The following is a 19,592-nucleotide window of genomic DNA, read 5'->3' as shown; positions in this document are numbered from 1 at the left end:
GGACGCCGCTCTTATACTGGGGTACAGCCCAAAAGCCTTAATGGCATGCAAAACCTACGCCGATGTTTTTTTGTAGAATGTACACGTTAAGAGCACATTTTAACACATGGCCAAATGATCTCTCAATCACCTGTGTCATGTGACATTCACAAGCAGAGCTGCCATTGGTTGCTACCTGAGCATATAGCCCAAGTCGCCTTTTTACTCGACAGCAAGTAGTGAAGAAAATGTTTTTTGAATTAAAGTCATTTGAATTAAATGACGTTTCAAAAAGGTGAAACTTCGAGGTAAAACCAAAGATGACAACTTGACAAATGTTTTGTCCTTTTTTTTAATATTTACACTTCTGAAAAGAACAGACATGAAAAGACATGAAGGCACAACACATGATGCACATCCTCAACACCTCCATTCACCGCACCCCCCCCAAAAAAAAGTCCACACACCACCCACACCTCTGCCCTCCACTTTGAATGCAAATAATTTACACAGGCGTCTGCAGAACGGAAAAACATTTAAAAAAAAAAGCCCCAGCTTTAGTCACCACAGTCCTTATTTGTTGTTTTTCTTTTTTGGGGGCTGGCTCCTGGGACCACCTGGCAGTCCTTCATTGCTTCTTTTAAGACCATTCAGTTTGTAAATCCAGGCAAAACGAAAAAAAAAGAAATGCAGTGTATACTTTGTTCTTAAATAGTTTTACAAAAAGTCCTTGAGCAACAAGTTTACAGATACTCGAACTCCAGTGCTTGATGCAAGGCCAGCAGGTCGGAGTGGCTCGATATCCTCCAGAAGGGCATGTTGTGCTGAAAAGCGGAAAAAAAAAAAAAAAAAAAAATCTAAGGAGGCTGGCCGTTCAGGACTATCATTGCAAACCAAATCCATGCATCATTGCAATGGCAATTTTTGCTTTCTTGTCAAGTGCATTTTGCCAACAATAACTTGCACATGCTAATGAAATAGGCAGTGGAGAAAATTAGCATTCTGTGCTATTATATTTTGCTTTAAGCGAACAAAAAATTGAAAATTCAATAAATTCTGGTAAGAACGAAAAATCTGGATTCTAAACTGTCCATTTTTTGTCCTACATTCCAGTATTGCCATTGTTTTCCGCAATTGTCACTGGCAAGAAAGCATTGCAGTAGTTTCTTGAAAACACTTAACTAATCCCAGCACCAACACACACCAACTAATGTATAGTCGAATCCTCAAAGTATTCTATTGAAAACTATCAAATGCATTATTTTCCTCTACACAAACTACAAGCCAAACACAAAAAAAGAACCTGCGAAGCTTCTTGCTAGCGAGCATTGTTTAACCAGTGGAACCTCCCAAGTAGGAACACAAAAAAATTGGGAAGAATTGTGACGTCATTAGCCAATTCCACGTGTTTTTTTTTTTTTTAACGAGATATTGCCAGTCGGTTGTTGTGGAGCAGTGTTGTAATAAATACTCCTGACCAACAGGCGGCAGCACAGTACTTCGAGACACGGCGGCGATTGACGGGGCTGACGGATGTCAAACTCGCTAATTAGCGCCACCTGTGGCGGCAACCATCTTGTCTACTGTGTGTTTCACTGACAGTGATGGAGAAGTTTTTGAAAAGGAACAACGCCAACTCCGAACTGAACCAGACGAAGGCCAAAGTGAGGATGGAGGTAAAAAAAAAAGTGGTTATTTAATTCCTGTGACAATAACGTTAACTATAATGGTTTTATATTAATATAGGATACACTTTCAAATGTTCGATTTTTTTTTTTGGCTATTGGTCTGCCTCGAGATTTTTTTTTCGAAAAAAAAACCGCGTTCCTTGGATCATGAGGGGTCGGAAAAACAGATACAAGCAACGTTAAAAACCACGAACGAGGGATTTTAGAAAGCAGCATTTAGAAGGGACGGCATGCAGCGTGGCAAATTGAAAGTTGTCATGTTTTGACAATCTATAATATGTTATCTTCCTACTGTTTTTTTGTATGCTTTTCCTTTAATATCACACATCAAAACCACCAAAAAGCCCAAGTTGGGTCAAAATCTCCCTCAGGGGTTAAAATTGCATTTTTTTGGGAGGGGGGGGGGTCAAAACTACTTTTATTAGTAGCATCGTTACTCGGTATCATTGAGTATTGTAGAGTTGAGCACGCATACAGGTATCAGTCCTAAAAAAAATGTACCAAACATCTGTAATAGTACCGTATGGACCGTCATCTGTAGTTACGGCCTAGAATGAAATTGGATTTGAAAATTCAAAGGCGTTCGAAGTCAGCCGTTGGGAGGTTTCACTCATCTTTCAGCGTAGAAAGCATCCACAAACCCGCCCCCAGCCCGAGAGCAAAGACAGGCGGGCGCCATCCAACCGGAGAGGCGAGAGCGGGCCGAGCGGGCGGGGCCGCGGGGGCTCCATTTACCTTTTTGGCCGCCTGCTCCTCTTCCGCACCGTCCCCCACTACAACATACACTACTTTCCTGCCAAACCTTTGCATTATGCGCTCAAAGCAACTCTCTTTGCCTGCAGGGGAAACAGGGAGGAAGAAGGGAGAAAAGAAAAGGTCATTTACCTGGCCGGCCGCATGCTCCTCATCCTTGCCATCGCCAATCACAACATATGTAATGTTAGTGCCAAAGCGGGACACTATACGCTCAAAACAGCTCTCCTTGCCTGGAGACACAGAATGGCTTGCACAGATTTTCTTTGCTTTTTTTTTTCTTTGACCATGGTCTATTCTTTGAGGGGAAAAACAAAACAACCATGTCTTTTTTTTTTTTTTTTTTTACATGCTGTAACAAATATTATACATGTACAATAAGCATTTCAACATGTTACATTTGGATTCCAATTCTATTTTATTATATTTATATGGGTTTTATTGTGTATATGGTTTGAATTATTCTATATGAATATTAAATTTCTGTAATGTTATTCACCAGCTGTAAAATACTTTAAAATACTAAATAATTTAAAGCATCCTAAAATATTTTAATTAAATACATGTAAATATGACTTTTTTAAATACATTTTTATGAAATATCATTTTTAACGACCTAAGTAAATGTTTTTTGGGGTTGAGTTGGGAAGGCTTGAGTTCAGACAACGTGCAAACACTAATAGCTGATAGCTTGCGAAGCTGTTACCGTAGCGACCGCGCCGCTCGTCCACTTGCCGCGCCCGTGCCATCCGCGTCTTACCTATCTTTGTCGCACTGTAGATGTTCTCGATGGGGAAGACGGAGCCCAGGCTGTACAGGAGAATTTTGGCCAGCGCCGGTATCAGCTGCGTGGTGGTCACCAGCACGTTGACGCAGTTGCTCCTGCGGGAGGGAGCGCAGCACGCTTGAGCGGCCTTCCCGGGGGCCGGGACGCGGCGGCTACCTGGAGCTGATGATGGAAAGCGACTTGAGGGCGTGAGTGAGCCACGAGTCGGTCAGGGCCTCCACCTCGGCCCGCAGCTGCAGCCAGGCGTCTCTCTTGGCGGGCCCCAGCAGACCTGCCGCACGCCGCCCGCGCATTAGCACCTCGCAAGTGCGCGGGTAAGCCAAAACCATCAAAAGTTGCCGTTAGGCATGGGCCGATAACAATTTGGACGCTTTGCCGCGGGCTTGAAAAGTCAGGCTTCCAATAACCGCAAATCCCGCCCATCACCAACATTGAGTGCTTTATTTATTTAATCTAACAAATGGGGCGTTTAAGCGAAACAGAAAATAATTGCATGGAGGACAAAACAATTTAAATTTTTTTCATTCAAAAAAATCAGTTCATTTTCAAAACAACGAGCCCGATGAAACCCATTTGCGGGCCAAAATCAGCCAGCGAGCTGTATGTCGGACACCCCCGTGGTGCACCATTTCTTAATACTCAAAATTTTGTTTTGAGTAAAACAAAATTAAAAAAAGATTGCGTTGTCATTTTAAGCGGGTGATATTTTTGCTGCTATCGGGCCATGCCTCGTCGTGACGTTTGTCGGCGTTTGAGTCCCGGCTAATGTTTTTGGCCCCTTGCCCCCCCTTCAGGCTTACCCCCCACATTGTTTTTGTACGTGCTATACAACTCTTTGACTCGGCGATAGCGGAAGGCCAGCTTCCTCATCCAGTCGACGCCGCCGCGGACGCCGGTGGCCAGGCACAGGTTGGCGCTGGTCGCAGCTGCATGGAAGCCATCAGTTGCAAAACTGTAAGTACTGTCGATAATAATAATAATGACACGCTTTATTTCGACCGAAGATCGGCTCCGCTGGAACAACAACTTTGAACTTTCAAGAATTTCAAGAGGTTAAAAGCGTGCGATTTAAATTCACAACATATTAGTGAAATCAAATCAAATGGATCCAAACGGGAGGTGGTCCTCACCTCAAGTCCTGACCGTTGTCATCCGACGATACGTCGTCGATATGTACCTGATCGCATTCCTACATGCACAAACCGTTCAAATTCAATCATCGGTTTCACTGAACATATAAACACGTTGCAAGAACTAAAAACAAAATAGAAGAGAAGACAGTCGAATTCAGTGTGGATTTCGTGTTCAAAGAGTAGGAGGAAGTACAAAACCTTTCTAGTCCTGAACCTTGTTGCCCATATTTACCTCATACTGTATAATGGGAGTACGGTAGTCTGTTATCCATATTCGAAAACAAAATAAAAACAAGCCGCGCCCCTCTTACGTTTTATCAAAAGTAAAAATAAATTCCTAAATCACAAATCATTTATATGTACGTATATACTGTATATATGTAAATGAATGTGTATTTAAATGTGAAAATGTGTACAGTGTACTGCCCCTGTCGGTGTTAAAAAGCATCCATCCATCCTTTTTCTGCTAGGATAGCTGGCTTGTTGCTGCCTACCCTAGCGGTTTTCGGGCAGTAGGCAGGGGGGACAGCCTGGATAGGTTGCCAGCCAGCCGCAGTGTTAAAAAGCACACAGATTTGCCGAAACTTAAATTACTGAGTTAACGGTCATTGGTCCATAGTCCCCCCCCCCCCCAGGTGGCATTAATGGCTCGGTTGACCCCCCCCCAAATCGGAAATGTTTGTAGACTTTAGTAGAGCGCCTCACCTCCAAGTCGTTAAAGAATAAGTGCGAGTCGGCCAAGTTGAAGATCATCTCTTCCATCCTCAGGCCCAGCGTGACCGCCATGGGGGGGTCCTGAGCAACCGCAAAAATGGAAGAAAATAACAAACAAACATTTTAGAGATCATCACGGCAGGCCCTTGACAGACAGCTTGCACTTGTTGTGTCCCATCAACATTCCGGCTAGCTTGCTATGTGTGTGTGAGGCTCAGCTGCAAAAACCATCTCGCGCCATAGGTCAAGGGGGGCGCGCGCTGTCAGAGCACCAGAATAGACGCCGGCCAACTGACGGGCCGCCAGTGAAAGTGGCCCAAAGAGATCCCGAGTGTGACAGTCCCAGCAAAAAACAAAACTAAACAAACTCAAATAAAGACCGAGAAAACGCTTTGGACCACACCATCATCTTTTACTTATAGACAGGGCACTAAGGCTCCAGTATGTTGTTTTTTTTGTTTTTTTTCCCAACATGGGTCACTCCCTGAACCCTGTCTTGTCTTCTACTCAAAGCCGTGCTGATCTTCAATGCTGCCATCTACAAACTTGAAAAGGGACGGGACCCTATTCCCGCACCTACGCTTTGAAGATGGAATTGACAATTACATAAGATTCTGGATGATTTCGGGTTTGGCAAATTGGTATGATGCCAGAGTGTGAGAGTGGCACTATTTGCCCTTGTAAAAAGGGAAAGAGGCCGACGCATCCCAGCGCGAGAGGGTCTCCTGCGGTTGCTATGGCAACAGTGTAAACACTATTTTGGGAGAGGTGCGAACAGACACAGCTGTCGCCGTATCTCACGCAAGCCCGGCTTATTTTAAGGCACGCATTCAGGCAAATTGTTGGCCGACTCCCCAGCGGGAGACCCTAAGTCCACTTTATCAGCAGGACGTGTTGTAGTGATGACATCATGCCACTCCTTGCTTTGTTTACAACCTTTGCAAAAGAAACCTGATAGCCAAAATTAAAAAATAATAATACAGTATATGAATAATACATTGAACAAATACTATATGATGAAATAGATAAAAAAACAAAACATAAATAGGACATAATATGGAATATAAGAAAGAAATATAGCAGATTAAATATATGCATAAATAATGGTTATAATATATAAATAAAACCTAAATAATTAATATATTAAAAAGAATAAATAATGTTGTATATAAATACAAAACAGAATGTATACTTAAACAATATATGAATAAATAAAAGATTAAAACATAAAAAATAAATAAACAAATAACAACCTATAGATAGTATATAAATAAAATCATAAACAATAAATACAACAAACGAATAAGCAATATGTGAATAATAAATACATATTTCTGCATTGTGATGGATCTCAGCTGTAGTTGAAAATGAGCCTGGCTCTCCTCATATCATCCCCGCTATCTGTAATTGCACTTGTCGGAAAGGAAGAAATGTTATGAGGATGGTTGAGGTGTCTCACCTTGCCATATTTCTGCGCGTAGGAGCCTGTGAGCAGAGAATGGAAGACGATGATGGTCTCGTCCAGATCCCACACGAAAACCCTCTGCCGAGGCGAGACGCGCCGTCAAACGAGAGGTGAGCGTTTTCCAAGGGCGGCCTCGGGGTTACCTCCAGGTCGCTGTCGGGCGGGGGCGAGGGGTTGCTCTTGCGGCTCCTGCCCCGCGACTTGGAGCCGCCGCTCCGGCAGGCCCGCTCGTCCAGGTCCTTGATGGGCGTGGACGGCCTCTGCACCGTCTCAAAGTCTCCTGAGGGAGGTTGCGCGCAAGGTGCGTCATGCTGCCATTATGCTTTCTTTTTTTTTTCCTTCAATGAGTTTTTTTTTTTTTTTTTTTTTTAAGCTACTGTCCAAACGGAGAGTACGTTTGCACACACAGTTTTGCACACAAAGGCCGCATGCTTCCCACCGCAGCGCCGTAATTCGAGCCCGACCCGGCTTGGCCTCCCGTATTGTTATGTCTCAATCAGAGCGGGGGGGAAAAAGACGACGAGCGAGAGCGCAACGATAAGCTCTTCTACCGTAAAGTCAGCCAACATCAACAGGTCTGCACGTGTTCGATATGGGCAAAAGTATTGGGACACATGCAAGTAATGATGGAAGAACCCCTGACCCGAAAAAAAAGTCATTTCAACAAAACGTCACCTTCAGAAACTTGTTTTGTGCTAAATCAATGGATAATGTTTTACTAAAACCTCAAAATTCACATTATGAGCCAAAGCTGTGATTTGTTTTGAAATCTTTCTGTAACATCCTGAATAAGCCACAAGTTCTAACATCTTTACACCCAAAGAAGTTACCTGGAAGTTACCTGCACCAACACAACAGTAACACACCACACTGCGTTTACTAGTGGAGAAAGCCCCCAGGTGGCAAGTAAAATAGCAGTTCAAAATCAATACTTCAAGTGTCTTCTGTCAACTTTTGGTTACTAGGATATAACTAGTAAAATAACACTAGTAAACTGAACCATAAGCCACAGGGTTCAAAGCATGAGTAAAAAAACAGCGTCTAATAGTCCGAAATATATGGTAATTTGTCTATTCTCAAGCTATTTTTCCGCACTATATATATATATATATATAAATATAAATATATATATATATATATATATATATATATATATATATATATATATATATATATATATATATGAGGCGCCACCCACCTGGATGAAGATCCGCCGCCTGGCCCGTCATGACAGGCGCGGGGTCCTGCAGCTGGTAGGAGGCCACGGTGGCGCCGCCGCCGTCCACGCTGCCGGGGGTCATATACGTCCCGTACGTGGAGGCCGAATAATACTGGGCGTACTGGTTTTGGCCAAAACTGGTATAGGAAGGATAATCCTGCAAAGAGAACAAGATTACATGGGACCTTTTGCGGCACGTCATCTCATTGGGATTTTTTTTTTTTTTGACTGGGAGGGACGGCGCTTAACGAGTCCTCCCACGAAACCCACGAGGCTTTGCAAAGCAGAGCGTGCCGAACAAACACGCACGCAGGCATTTGAAGGCCTTTTCCTGCCAAAGGCGCAATCCATCCAACAGACACGGCCAAATATTCCCAACAAAGTCTGTGTGTCCCTATTGTAAAATCCTCGTATTATTCGATTTCCACGTCTGTAAAAATACTTTTTTTTGGGGGGGGTCTTAACTGCTATTGCAAATGTGCCTTTGAGGGACAACAAAGCTTTAGCTCGTCCGATGACGTTCCTTGGAACCGCTCGTGAAACATCTGCTGCCCACGCAAAGTTGCGTGGGAAATTTCATATTTAACATCTATAAAGTTGTGTTTAAAGCAGAAGGAACAATTGCTTTGTTTTCATTGGGAATAGCTTTACAGCTCAAAGATAAACCAATGTTTTTTGTTTTGTTTTTTTCCTTCCGAAGCCAATACTGATATTTGAAGTCGAGGAGGTTGAGATCCATTTTCACGAAAAAGGAAAATATTGCTGTCGAATTCAAAACAAAAACACAAACTACTAACTTTTTTGAAACGTCTTTAGAAGGACAAGGTGTAGAATTTAGCAAGATTTAGATGTGAACTGAGAATTCAATCATATATCATATATCAGTATGATGCAAAAAATATATTCTATCACTTATAGTATAATTTTTTCTTAAATCTTTATTCATTGGAATGGCACACCCCTGGAAGTGTGATAACTACATGGTCGTGCCATTTTTGTACTTTGACATGTTGTCAGCATCTGGGTGAAATTTCAGCTCCCTAGCGCCTTGTGAAATGCTTTTGATGTAAAGCTCAAACAATTGGACAAAATGCTGCACAGGGGTTGCTTTATCGGCAAAAATGTATATATATATATATATATATATATACACAAAAGAGAATGGGATGGGCTAAAGAAGCTAGCAGAGCCGCTACCTGCTGACTTGCCGTGTAGTTGGCGGGACTGGACACAGAGTTGTTTGTGGCGTACAGGCCTGAGGAAGGTGTAAAACTTGAACCTGGAGACAAAGGCCATGAGTAGGAAAATAGCAGAGGATTTTTTTTTATTTTTTATTTTTTTATAATAGGTAGACACCTGGCATCTGGTAGGGCGAGTAGGCCGTCTGTCCGGGTTGGGGCGTGGTGAAGCCGGGGCTGTAGCTCAGGCCCGTCTGGAGAGGAGACTGACTCTGGGCCAGCCCGCTCTCCGTCTTGATGCCGGGCAGCATCACGCCCAGGTCTAAAAGATAAAAAAAAAAACATTTAAGGCCCAAAATGCGATCGGTCCTTTGCGAGAGCACGCGAGATGTTACCGTAGCCGGAGAGTCCGTAGGCCTGGCCCGTTTGCGAGTAGGTGTAGACGGCCGACTGCTGCATGCTGCTGAACTGCGGCTGGCCCGCGTACGCCGGCATGGACGGGGCCGGCGGCGTCGACAGGATGTGAGGGTACGGTCTAGAGCAGGGGTGTCAAACTCATTTCAATCATGGGCCGCGTGGTAGTTACAGTTTTTGTCAGAGAGCCATTATGACTGCCGTCAAACAAATTTTTAAGTATGATTGTCACACATTTACACGTTTGGAAATCAGAGGCTGCTAAAAACTGTTCAAAAAGGGCTCTTGGTAACAATAAATTAGCAAAAGTTGATGACAACTTTCAATTTGGTATTTTATTTAGAAACTTGAAGTCATTGTTAGCATTTCGCGGGCCACATAAAATGATGTGGCTGGCCAGATCTGGCCCCCGGGCCTTGATTTTGACACCTGTGGTCTAGAGCATGGGAGGCAAACTCCTTTTAGCTTGCATGGAGGAAAATCTCATTCCTGAGTGGCGGGACCATAAAAATCAGGCTATATATTTATATAACTTCAATAAATAGTTGGCTTTTTTTTTTTTTAGCTTTTACAAACAATAAAATTATAATTTGTGCATTTAATAGAACTAAAATGTTGCAATGTATCTTTAGAAGCAAAAGTAGTCTCTATGCCAAGGTTCAGTTTACATATCACAGAACTGATCCTTAAGGTAGCTTTTATACATGGATACGTTTTGTGACAGGTTGCTCTGGTTTTGCTTCTGAATCTCGACACGCTATTCGGCTGATCCTTACAGCGCAGGTACTATTTTCATTGAGAAACTAAGACCACCCAAAAATAAAAAAAAACAATCCATTTAAATATTCAAAATAACATTCTTCAAGTAAAAGTAAAACAAAATATCGTCATAAACAGAAATGAAAGTAGGTGAGGAGGATAAATTCCTTACTTGGAAGGGTAGAGGGGAGGTGAGTACTGATGTGCTGAGCGAGGACTGTATCCACTGCTCGTAATGACTGCAAACAAGTCCGGATAATAGATCGTCAGGCCTCACGCAATCCATTTTGAACATCCAAACATTCCGTAAATCATGTCCCTATTATCGCTATCCGACCGACGTTATTTACGGCCGCATAAAAAATTGCGCAAGGTCGGAAATATGCTCGTTTGCTAGTTGAATTCAAAAATTGAAATACGGGCCTGATTTCAAACAGGTGCAAACTAGGAACTGACCTTACCGGCCTCAATAATGCCACACGCTTGCAAATCATTTAGTGAGAAATTAATTGAGCTATAAATAAGCTATAAATACATGTTTTTGAGACACAATTGGTGAATCGCACTGCTTCAATCATTCTTTTGAGGTTCAGGACTTAGTTTTGGCTGAGAATAGAATAAGCGTTAGGGTCAGGCCAACTGTTGTGATGCTTAAGGACAAGGAAACACGTCAATGAAAAGTCCCCACTAGGATAGAACCCCCCCCCATGTGTGTCACCTGAGCCGGCGTACGAGTCGAGTACGGCGTCGCCTGTCGTGGTCACTGCGTCGCTGTTGTTCATGGGCTCTGTTTTCACTTCACAAAATCAAGTCAAATTTGGAATGTGAGTTTGAGGTGAGGCTAACGTCGAGGCGCGCAATCACACACGTTTGCCATTTAGCAGTTTCCACCAAGCAACATTCATTCGTTTTGTTGTGTACATGATTACGGTTTTTGGGGAATACTATTTGTACTGTGGCAAACTGACCTGAAACACTTGGTGGAAACGTGAAATGGAAAAAAAGAAAACATTTCCAAGAGTTGTGCATGATCAAGTTCGGTGGTTCTCAAATGGGAGTACGTTTACTTCTGGAGGGTGTGCCGAGGGGTACGTCAGCAAATCTACCGTATTTTTCGGACTATCCGCCGCAACTTTTTGCTCATGATTTGAGCCCTGTGGTTTATAGTCCAGTCCATCTTATTTGTGGATTATTTATTTATTTTTTTTGGCTAGCCACCAGGAGGCAATTCACCTGGAGACATACGCCTCCCAGCAGCAGCCATATACACTGCGTATGTCAGTGTTATGATGGGATATTTCCTCTAATCAGGCAATTTGAAAAATGTTGAAAAAAAACCCCCAAAAACTTCCATATCTGATGCAACAACCTGCGCCTTATAGTTTGGTGCAGCTTATCCGTGAAAAAAATAGTATATAATAATAATTTTTATGGGGCTCAATTTTTGCTGCTGGGTTTATATGCCGGTGCGGCTCTGTCGTAAAAATACTGTAATTGAATGCTTTTCAAAGTTCCTTTTTCTTTTCAAATGAGAAGCACATTAATTGGAACATGAAGTAACTTCTTGCAAAATGTTATATTTTGCAAGATGCACATCAGTGAAAACAGTTTGAAAACCATCAAGTTGACCATGAAAACAAGTACAGCAAAGTGGTAACTTGACTTGATAATATATATATATATATATATTTCCCCCCACTTGCAACACAAAGCAAAAAACTTGTAAGTCAAGGTGCCACTGTAGAACCAAATCAGTGGTGAGGAAACCTCTTTCCCATCAATCCTCCTAAAAAGCAAAATCATGAGGGGGACAAAAATCGGATCCTGCACCGAAACAAGCGATACAATTATGAATTAATAATGACTTGTTCTGAGGATTTGTATTAATTCTCGAATGGCACTGCAGTTTGCTCACCACTGTCCTCAACACATGAGAATTTTGCCGACATTTCATTCCAAAAGACATGCACACACTTTTGCAGTCAACAACAATGACAAAAAAAAAAAAAACAACAAAAAACTTGGGATCCAGCAAAAGTAAGCACACAACATTTCCACTGTTGTGTGCGCACACGCATGCGCCTCTGTACCATAGTCCTTGGAGGCGGGCGGCGGGGGCGGGCTGCTGCAGCCCAGCAGCCAATCGGCCGTGTTTAGAACCGTCATGTTTTCACCTACCGAGTGCAAAGCGGGGAAGCTGTGAGGGAAACGACACGGGCGGGGCTGCTCTCGCCCTGCAAAAACTTTGCTTGACGGCGGGCGGACATTTTCGCCAAAAAGTAATATGCTCACGTTTTGATATTTTAATCATGAATTCAAGTTTTGTGGACCCACATATTGGCAGCAGAGATCATCTAAAGAATAATGGCCAACTGTACACTATATTATCTTTATAATACTTTGAGGAAATGAAAAGATGTGCTCACGTTTGCCAAATAGGGAGCTTGCTTCAAGCTATTTGATTGCTGTCAAATCGCCGCCTAAAAAATATTACACATTGTCTAGTAAGAACACTACATTGTTTGAAAGTCGCAACAAATGGTAGAAGTGCCGTGGACCTGCGAACACGAATTAGCATACCGTGTTTTCTGCACTTTAAACACCTGCACCTAAAATTGGCCATTTTTTGAAGGTGCTCCTTATAACCCAGTGCACCTTATAATGTGGAGAATACATAAATAAATAGTTCACAACTAAGAAAGTTTTAAGGGTATTAATTCTTGCCATGTTTATGATTCTCTACACTCTTCATTAAAAGTACGAAGCAAGTTTTGGAATGTGGGAGCGTCCAGAGTTCCCATGGGAAAAGGGTGGCGTTCCACAAGGCTAATTACTCAGTCCGCAGAGTTTTCCATTCAATGTGAGCTCCAACTCAAAATGGTTGCCATGAAGCGAGCCCTCTTATGTTGGAAGATGTGTTGATTGCGCTCACCTCCTGTTCCATTGGCGGTGACGGCCGAGGGGCTGCCCAGGTTGTTCTTGTCCAGCTTGGAGCCGTTGGAATCGCTGCCGCTCACGCGATTATGAGGACTGGCTAGGTCCTGCATTTCCATAGACCTGCAAAAGTTCAGAAAGGGAAACGCTCAAAACAGCCCTCGCGGATGATGTGTAGATGTGTGTTGCACCATCCTTTCATTGTGTAGTTATGTTTATTGAGATCCTAGTTCTCAAGCTTTTTTCAGTATTTTATTTTTTTTTTTTACTAGTTCCAAGCATTCTTGGATGAGAAAAAACACTTAAAAATGACTTGCGCTCTCCATGTTTGATTTATTAAACTTTGGAAGTACATTTATCTGCCGTAAAATTACATCACTAATGACAATGCACATCTGCATGTATATTTAAAAATGAAATAAATAAAGGGGTGTCCAAACTGCTTCCCGGGGACCATTTGTGGCCATTTGTGGCAGTAGTCTGCTGCTTACTGTATACATAAAAATGACTGACACAGATTGCAAGGCTTTTCAAACAGACAGAAAAAAATGTTGGAGGTTGGCAGAATGAAAAGAGAGAATGACTCCCACCGCAAAAAAAGAAATAATTTGTGCCAATGCGACCAATGAATTAGTTTTAGTGTTGTCGCCCTTTTTACAACAAAAATAACAACAATGGCAAAAATGGTTTCCTCCACTAACATTAAATAATTGTCTGCTTGGGTTCAATATAAATTAAAATAAATTCAGTTTTTCTCTATGTGACCCTCAAATGCAACCGTTTGGACATACAACATTTTGTTGTATGCCATTGGAGTCACAATTGTGAACACAAATGTTCCAATTAATTTGCTCTACATTTGAAAATAAAAATTGCTTCTGGCAAAAAGCGTTCAATTAAATTTGCTGATATTCACAGAAATGATGTTAAAATCTCTAGTAGCCCGTTAAATGCCTTCATTCGAGCCCTTTGGATAAATGCTGAATTAGATGGTTACCATAGCAATGGCTCAGGTAATAAGAAGTCAGAGAAGGTAAAAGCATGAAACGCTTGCTAATGACTTGCACGTTACAGGCTGCCGCAAAACCCGCGAGTGCATGTGTGCCATGGCGCAATGTTGACTCAAGTGTGTGTGTGTGTGTGTGTGTGTGTGTGTGTGTGTGTGTGTGTTGAGTCACATCGCCCGCACTTTTTTTTGCAGCGCACAAAGGCCAGAAGCGATGGCAAAGACGGAGGCAGAATTCAAACAACGAGGCACGTGTGTCGCGGTCAGAGAAGGCGGGTCCAACCAACCCGGCCCGTCCGCTGTGGTGTCGGCCCGGCTGGCAAAGCCGCAAGCCAGACTGACAGCTTGAAACATTTCACTCGCACTCGAGCGGACTTGGCTCCGCTTGAGAAAGTTAAACATTCCAACTCGGCTTTCGCTCACTAAATTCTTTTTTTTTTTTTTTTCGGCAACGTATCCAAACAACATCTTAGAAGCAATCACTGTTCTGGACAGGCTTTTTCTAATGGGTCAAAAAGTACTTTTTTTTTTTTTTCTGTCTTTCAACAGAAGGAAATGATTCTTCGCCATACTTTGCTTCTTTTTTTGTGATGGCAGCAGTTGGTGTTTCATAAACTCTTCTTGTCTGCTCTTCCCATTAAGTGTGTATGGAGACACATTACTTGATATTTACGCGTGCGGACGTGGAAAATGGACCGCAAGGATTTGTCTCGAAAGAGCGTGCACGCATTGCGGCTTTGCCACAGCAAACGCGCACATTCATTCCAAAAACTTGCTTCTTCAATATCAGCTCAACGTTTGGCAGAATGAACTAAAACGAGGCTTCGAGCTAATTACGAACACTCCCAGTTAAAGTTTACCAGGCGATAATATCGATACAGGGATGTACTACATATATTAGGCGTTTTGCGTCACTTTGTGTTGCAATATAGCGATATTATCGCTTTATTTCGCAATATATCAATATAAGTTTCTTATTTGAAGGCAGCGGTATTTTTTTGTTTGTTTTGAATTGATGTACCTGCTGTCGGAAGGGTCTGGAACATGAGAGTCGCCGTTGGATTTCTTCACCTACAAATCACACGAAGCAGAAAGATTGCCTTAGTCAATATTAAACAACATAACCATTTCAATTTATATAGAACCTGTTCCGCTGAGGGCCACATAAATAGAAAGGCAAGCGATTACATACTGCCGAGATAAAATAGTTACTTCAAAAAATTGCTATCTATTAAAAATGACGTTGCAAATCGCAGCTTTTTTTTGACACGTCAAAATGTATTCTTGGTGTATACTGTGGGCCGCAAAAATGTGGATGGCGGGCCACAAATGCTATGCCACGCAGTTTGGACACCATATTTCTTTGAATTTTATTATCATCTTCAATAAATGTCATCCTGGGGTAGCCAACTTCCCCATTGTTGCATATAAGCCAAACCCGCCAGAGGCGTTAAGTGGCCTCCAAGTTCGGACGTTAGCTTTCTCTTGTTCACCCTTGACCCTGAACCGTGCTTGCACCCAGCCCCTTACGCTCCTCTTTAAAGGGTCCAAAGGTCACGGCGGGGTCATGTTAGGTCACGGGGAGCCAGGGCCTGCCTTTCACCTCTCTCTTAGGCACCATAACGACATGTGACATTTGCTCATGTCAATCAGCCCGAACTTCATGAATATATCAAAAAATAATACAATAATACAGCCGAGGCTAAAATGTGCACGCGGGTCGCCGCGTGTGTGTTTTGAGTACGTGCGCGAGCGGCTGCCACAGCGGGTCTCTATTAAAATTCCTCCCTCTTATTTGGAACAGGAACTAATTAGGACAGTAAATGGAGGGCGGAGCCACAGCCAATGTGTACCAGCTGCCCTCTAATCACTGTGTCAACACGCGGCCACGCGTGCTGGACACACACGTGGACACACACACACACATATAGGTGGCTTGTGTTCGAGACATTTGCTAATGAGCGTAATCATAGTCGGCGGGAACAAAATTGCCCCCCCGGTTCCTCGTGGTTCTCGCCCGCATTTTCACATTGTCAATCATTTTCCAACATGTCTTATCATTTGAAAAGCTCTTTGAAACATTTTGAGTGAGATGTTTCTGATTATAGAGATTCCACGCAGAGAGCCCAATAACGTGGCCGCTTGAGACGGGGGCGGGCGAGACGGATCACTTTCCGCGCACTTTCATGTCGCGTTTCATGCTTTGCTGAAATTTAACAAGGCTGTCAGTCACGGCGCGGGCCGTCAGAAGGCCGCGGCCGACCCGGCCCGTTTTGTGACTGCGCAAGCGGCAAAAGCCGATCTTTTTGTCGTGCAGACATTTGCGCTTACGTTGAAATCCATATAGGGGGCACGCAAACGGCCGCCTTTGCGAACGACGCGTCATCATCAACGCCTTGATCCTGGCCTTGATAAATTTAGCTCAGTCAAATACAAATATAACTACAGTACAATAACCACTCTATTGCCATTGTACAATGATATACAAACAATTTTTGTCACCGATAAGCCACAGCAGACTATAAACCGCATGTCATTACGTCAGATATTTACGCAGAAAGATGGTATGTGCACGTTACACATAATTCATATATACAATCATAAATAAATCACATATGAATCAAATTACACGTCACAAACGTATTCATTTTCCACTACTTTTATTTTTCTAATACTATATTTTTAAAACGCTCACTTCTTTTTAGTTCTATTTCATAGTTGTTCCACAAATTGACACCTTCAACTAGATACACGCATTTGCTTTACTGGTGCCAAGCCCATAAAAAAACAACAACATGAATTTTGCATTCAAGAGGCTATTGACTTTCATAATCCTGCAAAGCCAGTCCCCCCATTTCAGAATGGTCCCGCCAAATTGTCATCTACCATCAAGTGTTATCACTTCAAAACTGAATTTATTATTGAAAATACACCTTTACCGTTTGTTAACAACTCTTGTGTTCGCATAACTTTACTTACAATTGTATAAATATACTATGCACTATACACTATGCTAACAAGGTTCCAAAGTTTCAAAAATGAAAAAGTGTTGCTTCAAAGTCTTGTTTCGGTGGTGGCGGTTGTTTTTTTTTCTTCCCCCAACTGAAAATGATTTGCGTTGCTTCGTGTAATATATTTTACTTTATTTTACTATATTGTATTTGATCATACATCGCCGAAAAAAGATTGAGAAGCTCTGCTTTGGACATTAGGGGTGTAACCAAAAACAAAAAAATCTTTGACTCTGAAAATGGCTTCCAACCAAATGGTTCCACTGGAAATTGGATGGAGAATGTTGTTGATTGTTGAAGATTCAAAACGAATCCAAATCCTGGTGCGCATGATCTCGTCTTTTAGGAGGCCACCGGGATCCCTGAAGGAGCCATTTGTGTCACCTGAGCCACTTTGGGAGGGGGGGGAAGGCTCGACCTTTGAACCCGACGGCCGGGTGAGCGCCCGTCAATGCGGCGAGGAGGAAACGACAACGAGAAAATAATTGCGGGTAATTAGATGAAATCAAAAAGTGACCTTCATTTGGGGAATTGGACCACAAATGGACTTAGCCTCCAAAGAAAATGTTTGCTCAAGTGCGCGCATGAGAGAAAAAACTTGCTACTTGTAAACGTTACTTTTACAAATGAAATGCTATATTATTATTATATATGTTATATACATAAACATCTTTGGACCATTATATTAGAAATGCAACTTATCCCTCTTAAATATATATATATATATATATATATATATATATATATATATATATATATATATATATATATATATATATATTTGTGTGTGTATTTATATACAGGAGAGATGAAAGGATAGATATATATTATTTGTCCCTTTGGAAATGTATTAGCAAAATATGTATATATTTTTCTAATTTAGGCAAGATGAAAACTGCTGGTGCAAAACGCTTAGAGGTGAAACGACGTCTTACCTCAAGAGTGCGGTCGGGTCACTTTTGCACATTCCGCAGCAGTGTCATCCAGCCGTCTACTTTCACACAAACACCGGGTCCGAATAAAAGCGCGTTGCGGGTCCCGCAGGTGGCGGGTTGGTCTGCGTCTCGCTATGCGCCGCAATCGGGCATTAATTCCCTCCTTTCATCTTGAAGTCGCGCTTTTTCTTCCAAAGTCCCCCTCCAAACTTTTCAAAGGGAAAAAGAGAGCGTCTTCCTAGGCGCTCCATCCATGCACAGCTGCTGTCTTGCAGTCCACACGCGGGGAGACTTGCGCTCACCCTTCCTATCCCCGCCTCCGTTCTGCCTCCCTCCCTCTCTCGCTCCTATTTGCACTCGCTCTCTCCCACCTGTCACTCATATCGCATTTTTACTCAACTTTCTTGTCATTCGGCCAAACAATGGACAGGACGCACTTTGAAAATACCTCAAGCTCTTAAAGAAGGGATGGACAAAACTTTCTGCCCCAAAATACCTCTCGATTACATTAAAAGACTGTTTAGATCAGGGGTGTCTAACTCATATTTATCGGGGGCCGGATTGTAGTTATAATTTTTGTCAGAGGGCCGGTATATAATTCAAATCAATTTTAGGTGTGTTTGTCACACTTCTAACTAGTTTTGAGCCCGGTAAAAACTGTTCAAAAGAGATATTGGGAACAAACAATGCTTGTTATTTTTACCCCAGTTGAGGACAACTTGCAAATTTAGTATTTTAACCAGAAATTTGAAGTTTGCTCAGGATCTCGCAGGCCACATAAATTGATGTGGCGGGCCGGATCTGGCCCCCTGGCCTTGAGTTTGACACCTATGGTTTAGATCAATGAGAATCAAACCTTCAAATATATTGTTTGTTCATTTAAAAACAGCTTCTGGATTTATTTTATAAAATCGCGTTATCTTAAAAAAACAAAACAAAAAAACAAGGTGTTTGCATATAAATTCCTTCAAAACTGGAGCATATACATAGCATATAAAAATTTTAAACGGGGTGTTGTAAAATTCTGAATTGTCAAAGGCACATAACTGAGATGCAAAGGTAAAAATTTAAGAACTCACATGGCCAATAGGTTTTTTTTTTTTTTTTTGTGAAACCCCCCCCATGAAAACTGGTGTTTTATGCGCTGTATAAGGCGCACTGGCAGCTTTGGAGAAAATTGAAGGTGCGCCTTATTGTGGGCAAAATATGCTACGTTCTGCAGAATGGAAAATTGGAATATTTTTCTTCCCTTTTGCCAAAAGTCAAGTGCCATGGAATTCTTGGACCACATACTGGAGGCCTAAAACCACTGATGTCACTCCTTTATGGAAACTTGCTCCAATCTTATCAAGTTTTTGTTTTTTTTTTCATTCTTGGGACGCTCCCTAAAATTCCATTCGAGGTATGAAGCACAAATTGATTTTTGAACCGTGAGTCCTACGAGACTCTCGGTATGCTTTTCCCTTTCCTCCGCTGGTTCTGGTGGGTCACTGCCCCACTTGGCCCCAACGCAAGGGGACGAACATTGAAGCCGCCGACACGACAAGCTCCGCTTGTGTAGTCGCGGGCTCCGACATGCAAAGTGAATTTCCCCACAGGGATCAATAAAAAAATAAA

The 19,592-nt window shown here is 42.4% G+C and overlaps 1 protein-coding gene across 2 annotated transcripts in view; it reads right to left on the bottom strand.

The window, feature by feature from the left end:
* Window positions 1–490: 490 nt before the first annotated feature.
* The window catches only part of eya4 (EYA transcriptional coactivator and phosphatase 4), a 35,772-nt gene continuing 16,670 nt past the window's right edge, over window positions 491–19,592 (bottom strand). The window contains exons 3-20 of one of the 2 annotated variants that reach the window (XM_088403726.1): window positions 15,051–15,100; window positions 13,022–13,146; window positions 12,180–12,263; window positions 10,808–10,885; window positions 10,262–10,328; window positions 9,312–9,451; window positions 9,095–9,238; window positions 8,935–9,017; window positions 7,718–7,895; window positions 6,663–6,799; window positions 6,514–6,597; window positions 5,046–5,135; window positions 4,338–4,396; window positions 4,008–4,168; window positions 3,364–3,478; window positions 3,181–3,302; window positions 2,403–2,503; window positions 491–803 (exon numbers count right to left, since the gene is read on the bottom strand). In XM_088403726.1, coding sequence (XP_088259852.1) covers window positions 723–803; window positions 2,403–2,503; window positions 3,181–3,302; window positions 3,364–3,478; window positions 4,008–4,168; window positions 4,338–4,396; window positions 5,046–5,135; window positions 6,514–6,597; window positions 6,663–6,799; window positions 7,718–7,895; window positions 8,935–9,017; window positions 9,095–9,238; window positions 9,312–9,451; window positions 10,262–10,328; window positions 10,808–10,885; window positions 12,180–12,263; window positions 13,022–13,146; window positions 15,051–15,100 — 1,899 coding nt within the window. In that variant the 3' untranslated portion in view covers window positions 491–722. Of the gene's footprint in view, window positions 2,504–3,180; window positions 3,303–3,363; window positions 3,479–4,007; window positions 4,169–4,337; window positions 4,397–5,045; window positions 5,136–6,513; window positions 6,598–6,662; window positions 6,800–7,717; window positions 7,896–8,934; window positions 9,018–9,094; window positions 9,239–9,311; window positions 9,452–10,261; window positions 10,329–10,807; window positions 10,886–12,179; window positions 12,264–13,021; window positions 13,147–15,050; window positions 15,101–17,975; window positions 18,245–19,592 lie in introns of those variants that run through there. The other variant, XM_088403727.1, reaches the window with a different exon arrangement.

Source organism: Hippichthys cyanospilos, chromosome 20 (assembly GCF_059441005.1).
Source record: "Hippichthys cyanospilos isolate Australia breed blue-spotted pipefish chromosome 20, RoL_Hcya_1.0, whole genome shotgun sequence".
In the NCBI taxonomy this organism is placed as follows: Eukaryota; Metazoa; Chordata; class Actinopteri; order Syngnathiformes; family Syngnathidae; genus Hippichthys; species Hippichthys cyanospilos.
This window is presented reverse-complemented; position numbering and strand designations above follow the sequence as displayed.